This window comes from Mastigoproctus giganteus, chromosome 6 (genome assembly GCF_048544385.1).
Source record: "Mastigoproctus giganteus isolate SK-2022 chromosome 6, ASM4854438v1, whole genome shotgun sequence".
Classification (NCBI taxonomy): Eukaryota; Metazoa; Arthropoda; class Arachnida; order Uropygi; family Thelyphonidae; genus Mastigoproctus; species Mastigoproctus giganteus.
In genome coordinates, this window is record NC_143580.1 from 106,661,625 (window position 1) to 106,676,164 (window position 14,540).

Here is a 14,540-nt window from a genome sequence, read left to right on the forward strand (position 1 = left end):
TCATGGCATATACAGCTGGCCAGACTAATTTCGAGAGAGATGTTATTGTCAAATATCACATTACTGTCGATTCCTGCAATTGCTAGACCAGCCAGAGTCAGCCGTCAATGACGTTAGCATGAAGCATGATGGTTCCATCACTGTCCAACAACGCGAAAGAGACTACGGACACTCGCTCCACGAGACCAGAGGGAGAATGGGGATTCGGATGGGCAGTACAGCAATTTCTTCAGCATCCTGAAAAACATGAACCAGGAATTTAAGGGATCAAGGGACTGAGATTTGTAAGAATACACTACGTATGGAGTTCCAGAGCCTTGGTTTTCATGGAAGAGTGCCAGTGTATAAGACAAACACCGCCAACAATAATCAATGATCTCGCTTTTCATGGTGCGACAAACCTCCTTAATTGACTCGTAGAGTAGTGGAAATTGGTTCTATGGAGCTACAAATCTCGCTACCCGTATTCCAATCAGACAGGCAGGTGTGGACGCACCATACGTTCTCCAAGATGCCTTAGGAACGTCTGCTGCCGAAGTGCATTGTGGCAACGATTATGTTCGGTTAGCACTATAAAATAATGGTGTGGGCCGTTTCTTATTATATGTTCTAGGTAGTACTAAAAGTGCTGGTGTTTATGCTGGGAACTGTGAACGCCAACACCTACCTTAACATTTTGGACAATTCCATGCTCTCTACACCGCGGGTAATTCTTTGGTACTGATTTTTGTTTGTTTAAAAAGAATAATGATACCGCCGGTATGTGTTTTAGAATGGTTCATCGACATGAATGGCGATTCATGTCCAAAGTTGAAATGGCTGGTGCAAAGTATCGATTTGAACCCTGTGGAAACGTATGGGATGAACTAGAACATCGGTTGCCAGACCAATACATGCCACATTAGTATTTCAACTGGTAACTGTTCTGCAGAAGAAGTGGAAGAAGGATGTAGTGTGGCACAGTGGCCAAAGAGGGAGCGACACGCCCATAAAACGAGTGGTGGTAACATTAGTATGAAACTGACGTGTGTCCCGATGCTTTCTGGAGGGTAATGTATTTCCAATAAGAGATTTGTTTTTTTTTTTAAAGATTTCTAAAGAAAACCTTTCTCATGAAAAAGTATCTTGCTTCCAAAACTGCTGCTAACAATATGCGTTTGCTCATCTAGTCAAGCCAGCAGTCATCAACAACACACTAATTGTCTACCAGCCGAAACTAATTAAAAAGTTTAATTCCAAACAATTTTCAGTCTGTTTTAAGGAATTAATCAGAGCTTATAAGAATTTAGAATTTTTTGATGAGTTTCATATTACTCTGAGATTAATACTCTAACTCAAAACTTTGCTAAGTTAATCACTTTCGATGAAATGATTTCTAAACTTTCATACCTCTGCTCGGCCGGTGTCCATTTCTTATTTTCAGTTGACCTTACTCCGATAACCTGGAATACTAGGTATGTGATCTGATCCTCTGTAAATTAAGGGTTTTTTTTTTTTTTAACAACGCAATTTACAGAAAGAAATTCTGTTTATATTACCGAAAGACTACATAAGATCAGAGGAATTCACAAGATAAGAGAATACAGGAACATCACCAAATTTAGTAGTAATGTGGCCTTTAACCACGGTCACTTTAATGTTATACGCTGAACTTTACTCAGCTATGACAATCTGGGCACTAATTTCAAACAACCAGCTCAGAGGTCCTGTTTAACGGATGAAAAAGCTCAGTTTCTGTTGGAGGAGGAACACAACCATCGTTGTAAAGTAACTCGATCATGGTGTTAGAAAAAACATTTTTTTTTTTCTTTTATTTACTCCTAACTTAATACATTCAATAATACAGCTCATGACATCAACTTAAAAGTGATTTGTAAAAAAACGGAAAGTGATAGGAAAAAACGAATAACATTTCTGAAATCAGCGTAAAAACTGAGTTACAAACGCCGAAAACTATGGAGAGTAGTGTTATCTAAATCAGTGGATATCCAACTTTTTCTTCACATATTGGGAGCAAAGCCTTCAGTAATTTGTTTCTTACCTTGAGAGCTCTATGATGCAGTGTTTATGAGTGTGAGCTCCGTTTATTTTTCAGTTTATCGTGTCAAACTTGTGCTGAAAAGTCAGTAAAATATTTTCACGTAAGTGTTTGAACAATTCGAACTTATTTTATTATATTTGTGGAAGTTATGCAATCCTGTAGCAAAGATAAGGTATTGCAGAATTTAAAAAAAAAATGCTTATTTTGGAGTAAAACTCGGTAAACAATAACAATGGGCTCCACATTAAGTTTTCCTAAACTGTGTTAGAAACATTGAGATTGTGAAAAATTGGTAAAAAGAAGGCTAAGCCATTTTCAATTCCCATGATTTAGCGGCAGCTTACAAATACCCTGACTGTTATTTTTGCTTAGTTAATGCAGAGGGATACAATGTAAAGCGTAAGAAGGGTATTGTGCATCATAATGTTCCATCTCGCATTAGACTAGTCCCACATGGCGATAACCTGCCGATTCCATGTCCTCCATTTATACTGGAGAATGTAGCAGCAGAGAATACTGAAAGTGGATCTTCTGAATATGAAACTGAAGTCTACATGTCTAGAGACATTGGGTCCAGCCCTCAAGTGTTTGTAAAACATGAACTCAATGATCTGGTAACATATTTAAATTTACCAAAGGAATCTGCACAGCTCCTTAGTTCTAAACTTAAGTCAAAAAATCTTCTAGCACATGGGACGTTTCTCTCGTAGTATAGACGCACTGAACGAGAACTAGTCCCTTTCTTTTCTGAAGTTGTTGTTCAGTTTGTTGGTGTATCAGCAACTGTGGCTATAATGCACTGATTTCTGACTAGTATATCTTTCTTGTCTTTTCTGAGGACGATTCTGTGTTTTTTTTTGCAGTAATATAAATGACTTAACTGTTTAGGAATTAGTTAATTAGTTAAACACACCCTTGAGATTCCTCTTTGACTCATCAAAGAGGAATCTCAAGGGTGTGTTTCATCACAATGGAAATAAATATGGGTCAATTCGTTCACTTTGTGCATTTGAAAGAAACATATGAGAACTTGAAGAAGTTGTTGACAAATATTAGATGTTGTCCACAATTCGTTAGCTCTACTTAGTAGCCATTGGATAGCGTTACTGTTCTCTTATACAGTGTATAAAAGGCTTTGATTCCCCTCGCCACTCGAAATTGATAAATACTTCCTCTCGGGGATAAGGGAACTTTTTTTTTTTTTCCTTTCTTTTTTTCACATTGTAGACGAGTCAGTCGGACTCGGGCGAGGTATACGTAGTTTTCCCTCCCGGAAATTGGTTTTGTCCTCGCAAATCTACTGACTGACTATATACTTCGCATAGACTGCAATCACCATATGACTAGTTTTCTTAGCTCAAATTCTGAACAACTTACGTTACACTTTGGTGTGAGTTCCCAAGTCGAGCAACTTTTTTTCGTAATCTGGCATTTCGATTAGTAAATATTTTCATTCGAAGGTGATGCCCTCACCCAAGTAGCTTTTAAATTTGTTTTGTTTCAGGGAACTGGAATTAAGAAGAGTCGAAGAGACACAGTTTTGTGTCAGGAGGTAATAAACCTACGTGCAATATAACGACTCAGCTAAAAGTTCAAAATATAATTTAAAAACAGAATACAGCAATTTATAAATCGAGAATTAATAAAGCAGTTTAATAATCACGATGCTAATTAACTATCTTCATAAAAATGGGTGAATACCTGCTCCTTTTAATTTCTCATTTTTAAAGAAAATAACATTTATACAAATATACAGTAGCAGTTAGGAAAAAATATGTAATTCAAAAGTCATAAAGTATGATTCAGAATTACAGATGAAAAATGCAATTTCTAAACCTTTTATCTGCATTTCAAAAAATTTAAGTAACTTTAAGTATTATAAACTTAAAGCCTCATTACTCTAATATTTTAAATATTCAAATAGGCTACCCACATATTCTCCTACAGTCTTTCTACTTACCTGTTTTTACCTGATATTTAAGGGCATCTTTACAGTCAACCAGAAGCTGATCGAGGTTCTGTGGTTCATCTGGAATTTCCATGTCCAGGAACTCCCTTAGCTGGTTTGGCTGATGGAAGTCGAGCAGCTTGCAAGAACGGTCATTGGATTTACGAAGGAAATCTAAGAGGATATCAACTACTCGCATCAGGAACGTCCTTGTGACTTCGTCGCCATCTTTCCTGGCCAAAGGATGCAGATCTATTCGAAATTAAGAAATTCATTAAGCCTCTCTTTAAAAATTACCCTTAATTAATACAATAAAAGAGCGTTATTGTACGAAGCACTTCCTTCTAATCGTTGTAACTGACAGTTGCATCGTGAATAGCACAAAGTGAATATAATAATGGTTTTCCTTGAAAGTAACTTTATTTTAATATTAAGTAAATTTTCAACAAACACACAAACTTGCAGTGTTTGCTTGTTGAAAATGCACATATTTGCATTGCGTATATAACGAGTAGTGGCTATTTGAATTGCTTCTGTGGATGAAAGCTTTAATCTCTCTTTATAAAAGTGCGATGACATAATAATAAATATACCGGGTGGTTATAAAATAAGTTTCCCTATTCAGGAGAACGTAGTTTCAAAACGGTTAGAGTTAGCGCTGTGAAAATCGGTGGGCATGTCATTTAAGGTATGGGGAAGCGATTTATAGAAGAAGAAAAAAAAATTGTTCAAATTTCCGCCACCAGGGGAAAAAGCGCTGCACATATGTAAAAGTTGTCATTTACTTCAAGACACGCTGCTTACGCAAGTGACATCCTGTTAGATAAAAGAAGAAACAGGTTCCTCCCTCAGCAGATGTTCAAGCAAACCCAGGCACTTGACGCCGACCTGAACAAATTCGCTGTTGACCGGACTTACAGGAAAAAAATTGTCTAGTAGGACTAATAAGCATTGACATGTGTACCTTACATCTGTTCCTGTCTGATTGAGCTGGTGCTCTTATCTCGATGTTAAGTCAGCTCAATCAGACCTAACTCTCGTAAGGAGTTCTCTCCTTTGTATAAAATATGTTTTCTTTTGTAAAATTACCTGTTTTTGTAAATTAATTGTTCTATTTTCCCGGAAGTTTCGGGAGGTTGTAAAAATGTAAACCCCTGGCTTTTTGGCCGTGAAGGGCATTAAAGATTATCTCTCTCTCTCTCTCTCTCTAAGAAAGGCCAACGCCATCATCAATAACCATATTATGACTTTTACAAAAAAAAGGAAAGTGCTCTTTTAGTAAAACTGTTCTACCAGAATAATAGTAAGGGTAATGCAGCACTACGTGAATATCGGAAACTTAAAAGGTTTACGTAAAGGACCTATGACATTGTCATTTACGAAAACTAATAAAGAAATCTGAAGCGACCGACCGGGGAATTAGGTGTAATTCCAGGCAGGGGATGACCACTTATCGAAACGGTGGTAGTGGATGAAGTGGCGGTTGCAATGGTCACAATGCGAAGCACTACCAGTCAATAGTGCCTGCCAGAGCTGTGTCAAGAGACTTGAACCTTCCTTGGTCTACTGTACGCAAAGTGCTTCGATAATTTTACGCTGGTTCCCGTAGAAGATTCGCGTAATGCAAGAATTGGTCTTGTGATCAGTAATAACGAATAGACTTTGCTCTACGATTTCTGGCTCATATGGAACTTGACGATACATGGGCTCGAATGATCTTGCGGTCTGATGAGGCACATTTCACTCTTCATGGGGCTGTAAATGCACAAAACTGCCAAATATTCTCGTCCGTCTGCTGTGCATGAAAGACCACTACAAAGTCTATACGTTACAGTATGGTGTGGATTCACAGCAGAGTTTTTATAATCGGACCATTTTTCTTTGAAGGGTCTACACCTCATGGCCTCGTAATGTGTGTGCGGTAACTAGTGCACGGTACTGCGCTCTTCTAAGACATCACATTGCCTTTCTTGCAGAGCGGGAATAATGCTTGGAGTCCGTAGTGTTCATGCAAGATGGTGCCCCTCCCCACGTTAGTCGAGAAGTGAAGGAACTGTTCCGTTCAACATTCGGAAATTATCACATCATTTCTAGAGACTTTCCGCAGTTCTAGCCAGCCCGATCAACAGATCTCAATCCCTGTGATTTCTGGCTATGGGGATACCTAAAAGACAGTTTACCGTGGCGGCATACAGACTCTTGTCGATTTGAAAGCAAGCATTAAACAGCATGTAGCCAACATCCCCAATGAGATGCTACGCGAAACTGTGTCGTACGCATTCCTCCGTTTTCAGAATGTCATCTCAAGTAAAGGAAAGCACATAGACCAATATCTGTAGATTTCTAAGTTCTGATATTAAAATCTAATCCTAAGTTAAATATTCCATCCCACGTTTACAGTGCCAATTTCTATCCTGGTGGCGGAAATTTGAACTTTTTTTTTTTTTCCTTCTACAAATCGCTTCCCTATACCCTAAATGACATACCCACCGATTTTTACAGCGCTATCTCTAACCATTTTGACACTAAGGGTCTCCTAAATAGGGAAACTTATTTTAATACCACCCGGTATTTGAAATATTTACAATTTGTTTTATCATAAAGAACGAAAATGGATGCATGATTTTGCGTCTTCGCTTGTATTCCATCATTCGCTATGAAAACGTGCAGTATTCTGCAAAATTTGCGTAACGCCTTGCCTTCAGATGACTTCCAGCTATCAGTGTACATTCAGCAGGATTATCAGATAGTACTAGCGAAACTGGACGAGCTCAATTCTAAGAAGGTTTGTGTATTCTAAGCTAGTTTTAGATCAGTGCACAATCAGCGTTTTGTCATAATGTGGAAAATTCATATATTTCAACAATTATTGTACTCACAACATTTATGCTTGAAGTACGTGCAAACCCGACAGAGGAAAAATTTTGATCTTCATCTTCACTCATTAAAAAACCTGTTACCTTATTTTTCTCTATGAATCACCCAAATTATATTCATTGTACCATTATGCAACTACAGAACATGAAACAGATTCCATAAAATGTGGTCATAGGTTTGAAGAGAGGAGAGGGGTGATTTAAAAACTGAAACATGGGAAATTTGAACTCAATTGCATGTGATAAACGGTACAGCAAACATAAATCGCATATTCCGCAATAGGACTGATCGAAATCACGCAAAAGAAACGCTGTTTAGTATTATCCTTCCAAAACGCACCATGATTCATTGGTTTCATTTTGTGGGATGGTTGGTGATCCAATGCTGACCACAAGGACTGGAAGAGAGGTAAAGGTGATGCCCAGCGATTATTAAAAGAACAGAGTGCTTGGAACTCGGTTTTTAAATGAAACCCTTGAAATTCTATGAAATATTTTGTTGTTCCGTTTTTAATCTTTCTTCTTAGAAAACGAAAGTGATTTCTTGCCATATTCTCTTAAATTAAGTAAATATGTAGCTATGCTTTTACTTGCTAGTGAGCATTTGTTATACATCCTATAACCCTGCGTTTTACTCTTTTTCACAAAAACTCTGATTTTTATTACTTGGTTTTTCTTCTTCCATCTTCACTTAAGCAGAGATGGAAGAAGAAGAATCCAGTTTTTGTCATTCAGTAAATATAAGCTGGAGTAACCTCCAAGCACGTTTGAAATTATCTCCTAGAAGTAGAGACCGTTTCAAAGTTTAAATTTCGGTTCTTCACGATTGGCTAAAATATTCGATAAGACGGCTGAAAATCTCAAATGTAATGTGTTGATGTTATTTCACACAATTATAAAATTCCCGAGGATTTTGCTGCACGAGCTCTGAGACATTAAATTATAACAAATGTCTGAATAATCATTGGGCCAACGAGAAAACGTGTCACAGCAATAATCCTAACCAGAGGTGATCTTTTTATTATACGATCCTACTAAAGCTGTCATCGAGTGCAGTTGATGTTACTTTGAGGAGGAACTGTGTTTTTTTTTTTTTTTTTTTATTACTATGTGTGCCTTCTATACAATAAAAATCTGCCGGTAGCTGTGATCGAAACGAAAACTCACTTTACCTTCGTTTACCTGTCAAATTAATAATCTTGCTATTTGTGTGAGTTGGCTTCGTTTTTGAACAACCTTGGCCTTTTTTTTTTTTAACCCACATACTTCCAACTTCTGTTTTGCCCGAGGCCATTTGGCGTGCATCTCTTGAAACTATCATTAGAAAGTTCCGAAAAGTTAGAATTTTGTCAATAAGTTGCCAGAAGAAATGATTACATTTTGTATAAAAAAACTAACTATAGAATAGAGAGATTTTGTCGTGACGCTGCAAAAAATATACTCTAATACAATGCTGATAAAAATAATGGATGATTTCATTTGCGTTTTTTTTTTTTTTTTTTTTTTTGATTTGGTAGTTATTGGCGCATCGGCTTCTGTGGCCATATTGCACCTCCCAAGGTTTTTGCAGTACTTTGATCCAAGCCCGAGGCGAGAATCGAACCCGCGACCTTTGGGTTGCCGGACAGGTACTTTACCCACTCGGCTAGCCCGGTCGGCCTTTCATTTGCGTTGTCAAAAAATTCATTATTTCACTGTGGAAGCGTTCTTCCACGCAGTTTTACAGGGAAAGAGCACAGCTTTATTAGTCTTCTGGGCCTCATTCTTCATGACAGTGTTCAGATGAACTAACCCATCAATAACCTTCAAAAAAAAATCCTTCCGTAGCAAGTTCAGTCACATGATTCAAATAAGGTCGCTACGAACAAATTAGGTAAAGTAGGCTGAGCGTTACATTTCAGGAGCTTTTCATTTTCTTCTTAAATTAATTGAAGTTTTTCTTTTTCTGTGATTAATAGAAGTGAAAAGTAAATGTAATTACTCCTTATTAATTAATTGCTAAAATGAAAATAACTTTTATAGAACGCTTAATAAATGTAAACTTAAGAACTTTTCGGTTTAATTAAAACTTTACCTTACACATATGCCTGTTGCTGAAAAGTCCGAAATTTACTTTTACCAAAGCGATTTGATAAATTCTAGAATTTACCAGTTTGCCTTGATTGAAGTCTGAAATCAACACTTCACTTTATTTTCGACTTTTACTGCTCTGGTGCTGCAAGTTCATAAAATATGTAAAATTATTTATTGTTTTTAGGAAAGTTTTCTTCACACAAATTTTAACGTATTATAGAAACAAAAACCATAAACAGATGTGGTTTAATACCTTATTTGTTGTGACATACTAAGCTTCCGTAGCACTTCAAATTACATATCATGTTAGGTTATCTGCACAAACATTTCTTGCTTAAACGTTATCGTGTGCAATTGCGTATTTGGAATCCTTGTCCTCCATACAGAGACATATGTCTCACAGCTCCTGTTAAGCTGATTTCTTTGGATACTACATCCTCAAAAGATTATTGGCAATAATCTCTAATAGTACAAAAAGGGAAGCAATGATAATTTCCTGGTTCATTCGCGTTTCCGATTTTTGAACAAGGGTACAAGGGAGAAATATCTGCTATCCCACAAAGTTGGCTGTGTTATATGTTGTCCGGGTAACATATTCACTATATTTTGAACACAGTGTAACCCAGCCAACCTTGCTGGGAGAGCAGGAAATTATCATTGCTTCCCTTTTCGCACTGTCTGATTTAAATCTTTTCCAGTTTGATTAAACAAGAGTATTGGTGTATCACTATATTCGGAATATAGTGAATGTTACCCAGACAAGCATGTGGTGATATCCCCTATGCCCTTGTTTAAAAATCGAAAAGGAGATGATTGAACCTGCTCGCCATCACCGAAACCTGGCTCAATGACGATGAAGAATTCCTAGCAGCAGCTGCCCCAGCTGATTATGGGGTCGTATTCACATCTCGGATTGCACGCAAGGGTGGAGGCGTCGCAATATTTTACAAGAAATCCACTTTCAAGCTATTGGATAATAAATCCAGTAACTCCCCTAACTATGAAGCAATCCTCGTTACGTTAAGATACAACTTCGTGACGTTTGACATCTGTGTGGTGTACATACCTCCAACGCCTTCCCAGCAAATCATCATTGAAGTTTCCAACTGGATAATCAATCAGCTGCATCCCCCACAGCTTCTCACTTAGTTTGTGGTGATTTCAATTTACCTCCTCAGCTATCTAATCTGAAAAAAGATCTTCTGGCACACTTGAGATGTGCTGATCTACAACTTATTAACGAAGCTCCAACCAGGGGGAATAACCTCTTAGATCTAGTTCTAGCCTCTATCCCTTGCACCCTTGATTACATTGCAGAAACGTCATTCGACTCTGATCATGTCCCAATACATGTGACTGCATATCTGCCAGTCCCCAAATTAGAAACCAGAAGGACAACAAAAAAGGTTGACATCACTAGTCCCAACTTACTTGATGTAGATAAGTGCATCAGAGCCGCCTCTCTCATTCCCTGGGTGGCCTTAGAGACTTGTGACCCAGAAATAGCTGTGAACATTCTCACAAACTGGATCAACACGGTTGCCAAATATGCCGCCTCTAAAACAATCACAATCAGTCCATATACAAGACTTTGGTGGAATTCAGAACTCAAAATGAGTTTCCAGCTGAAGCAACAGCTCCATCGCACATGGAAACAGTCGCAAAATGTCAATGATCGCATCGTTTATTCAAGGGCACGGGCTCAATTCAATCGCCTGAAATCTGAGGCAATCAAATTATACGTTAACCGAGATCTGGCTAAAGGAAAAATTCCATACAAGAAAGTGAATCTTCATTTTCCTTTGCAACTTGATCCTGAATTGTGGCTCGATTTCGTCACAAGATTTAATCGTAATCCTATGCCAAACTCAGATCTGGCTCTACTAACAGAGCCCACCCAGCAACAAGTGTTGAACACCATTCAGATCACAAAACAACAGCTGATCGTCGCCATCAATTCTCTACCTGCCTCGTCAACCACTGGTGATGATGGAGTTCCCCAATTCATGCTCAAATGCCTAAGTTCGTACATTATTCAGCCACTTTTAATTATTTTCAACCAGTTACTCTCGAACCAGATTTTTCCACAGCAATGGGAAAACTATCTCATCAAACCTTTAGCCAAAGTTCAGTCGCCATCGAAACCTAAACACTTCCGACCCATCTCCAACTCCTCCAGCCTGCTGAAGCTCCTGGAGAAGACCTTACTCCCGATCCTCACCAAGCAGATCATGCCCAGTAATCCAGCCCAAATTCACTATTCCCTTCCAAACAGATCAACGATCACAAATCTGCTAGCTACCACGAATACTATCTTGTCAGCATTCGAGAAAAGGCACGAACTAGCTGTTACTTACTTAGACATTGAGGCTGCATTTGATGCCGTCCAAGTAAACCAACTACTCACTCTCCTGGAATGCCACTTCCAGATCACAGGGAATATATTATGCTTTCTCTCCTCTCTTCTGAATAACAGAGTTATAAAGCTTCATACAGGAGATCGCACCCTTACTAGATCCGTCACCGCAGGAGTCCCACAAGGAGGGGTCCTTTCCGGCCTTCTGTTCTCATCTATTATCTTCCCACTGGTTGCACATTCTCGATGTCTACTGAGCTATGCAGATGATATCAAGATACTTACTCCCATCATCCCTGGTCAAGACCTTGATCTGGTAAAAACGGAAATTAACAACACTCTCACTGCAGTCACATCTTACCTCTGCCAGTTCGGGCTCAAGATCAATCCTGCTAAGTCCGAATTCATGGTGTATTCATTGAAGCAAACTCCTTCTTCTCTCCAGCCTTCGGTCGGCAACACCCTCATCCCAATTGCATCCAGCCATCGTGATCTGGGCGTTGTATTCGACTCCAAACTTCGATTCAACGCCCACATAGACATGCTCCTCACACGTGCTTCAAGACTCCGGTGGATAGCAAAACAACATCTCCTTCATATCAGAGATAAAAAGACAACCGTGAGGTACATAAGAACAATCATCTTTCCACCTTTACTCTATGCTGCTGAAATTTGGGCGTCAGCGGCACCATCAATAAAGAAACCACTCTTTGCCACAGAATTCTGGCTCCTAAAGTGGGCCAACAGGAAGCACAACCTTCCAGCTCTGATTCATACCACGCAGCTTGCCAACTCTCTCGGGATTCCACGGCTTCCCACCTTAATCGACGACCAACGCCTCCTAGCAACAGTCAAGATGATAACAGGCATAATCGCAACACCTTCATTCTGGGATACCTGTGGCTGGAGGATTCCCCCTGCTGCCTTTAGGGCCAATCCCGAGCTCTACTCACATTCAGCGCGACTCCATCTCTCGGACAGGTTCCTCCCTCAGCAGATGTTCAAGCAAACCCAGGCACTTGACGCCGACCTGAACAAATTCGCTGTTGACCGGACTTACAGGAAAAAAATTATGTCTACTAGGACTAATCAGCAATGACATGTGTACCTTGCATCTGTTCCCGTCTGATTGAGCTGGTGCTCTTATCTCGATGTTAAGCCAGCTCAATCAGACCTGACTCTCGTAAGGAGTTCTCTCCTTTGTATCAAAATATGTTTTTCTTTTGTAAAATTACCTGTTTTTGTAAATTAATTGTTCTATTTTCCCGGACGTTTCGGGATTCTGTAAAAATGTAAACCCCTGGCTTTTTGGCCGTGAAGGGCATTAAAGATTATCTCTCTCTCTCTCTCTCTCTCTCTCTCTCTCTGAACAGTGCGAAAGGGGAAAAGGAATAATGATTTATTGCTTCATCTACTTTTCCGATTTTAAAACGAGACACAGGGGTATATATCTGCTATTCTGCCAAGTTGATAGATGACTCTCAACAGCCGGTGCATTACTATCACTTTGCTTATTGGACGCTTAAAGTGGTGAAACCCATGTTTAGTCTCCAGAGAAAAGCTCCCCTCACTTCCATCATGCAATATGATTGATATTTTTTGAGGTTATGAAGGGCGAGATCCAATCTTCCTTACATTGGTAGATGGCATTGCACAGATCAACCATCCACTCTACTCTTCTGATCTAGCACTGGCGGGTTTCTTCCCCTTTTTCAAGGTGAAATACACTTTCATAGGAAAGATTTCAGGGTGTTGAGAACAGAAAGAAACACTTTACCAACGAACATCATCTCTTTGGACGCCTTCGCTGAATTTTTTTAGAATTTTTTAGAACAGTGTAATAAGTTCATTCAATTAGGTGGTGATTACTTCGAATAAAACTAAAACAATTTCTGTGCTCTTTTTATTGCGCCAGTCCGTGAACTTTATTGCCACACCTCATATACAGGGTGATTCACTCCCAGTGCGAGAAACTTGCAGGAGGTGTAGGGAGCACAAAGACGAATCGGAATCGCATAGCATTGCAGGGTCTGAAATGCTTTCGTCATGCGGTAGAGGACGTTGAACGGGAAGTCGCGTGAACAGCGATCCCGCTGGAAGTCAGCATTTGCGAACCGGTTCCCGAGGCAGTAGGATGGACGAGTATTCAAACGTTGAACTAGCCGACATGCACCTCGCGTATGGAGCTGCGAACTGTAACGGGCGTGCCTCTCTGCGCTTGTACCAGGAACGTTTCCCGTACAGGCGTGTTCCTCACCATACGATTTTCGCACGTGTGCACAGAAGGTTACGTGAGACTGGTTGTTTCAAGAGAGGTACCATGAATCGAGAGCGAACGACGAGGACGCCAGACAATGAGGAGAATGTCCTACGTCTTTCAGAAGGCAATCCGAGTACGAGTACTCGAGCGAAAAGCCAACGATTGGGTATTTTCCAATCCACTGTATGGAGGATACTGTCAACAAACCAAATTAGTTCATACCATCTGCAACGCGTCCAATCATTGGAGCCTGCGGATTATCCACTCCGGAGGACTTTTGCTACTTGGTTTCTTCAACAGAAACTGTTCGCAAATGCTGACTTCCAGCGGGATCGCTGTTCACGCGACCTTCCGTTCAACGCCCTCTACCGCATGACGAAGGCATTTCGGACCCTGCAATGCTATGTACTTCCGATTCGTCTTTGTGCCCCCTACACCTCCTGCAAGTTTGTCGCACTGGTAATGAATCACCCTGTAAATGCGAACTCGCCTGAAATGGTATGTCCTCTATAACCGAAACTTTTTTTTAATTACTGCAGGGCTATTATGCAGTTGCAGTTATTTTAACATTACTACAAATTTTCATTAATAATAAAGTTAATTCTGCGCAGTGGAATCGGTATCCTATCTAAATGCATTTCTGCTGAGATTCTTTCTATTCCTTGATGTCGTCTTTGCTAAAACAATCAATGCGATTAATTTGTTGCGCTAAATAAAAAAATCGTTCTGGATAATTCTGCGAAATGAACTGCCTATTACTAATGAACTAGTAAGCGCAAACTGCGGTCCTCTGTCTCCAATGGATCCGCAAAAATGGTCACTCGGTGCTTATTATGTGCACCACAAATGCGTTATATAGGGAAAAAAAAGTTTCCCATCACGATAAAGGGTAATCTGTTTAAGACTTCCCCCTCTAGAATTTTTGGAAGCCGAAACATTCAGCGACTGTATATTGAGTAAACTGCGTATAAGCAAGCAGATAGACG

The 14,540-nt window shown here is 39.5% G+C and overlaps 1 protein-coding gene across 1 annotated transcript in view; it reads right to left on the bottom strand.

The window, feature by feature from the left end:
• Gad1 (glutamate decarboxylase) overlaps positions 1–14,540 on the bottom strand; it is a 217,804-nt gene that overhangs the window by 140,355 nt on the left and 62,909 nt on the right. Inside the window, exon 2 of the mRNA XM_090376098.1 lies at positions 4,002–4,241. Within this exon, the coding sequence (XP_090232224.1) occupies positions 4,002–4,241 (240 nt within the window). The remainder of the gene's footprint in view (positions 1–4,001; positions 4,242–14,540) is intronic.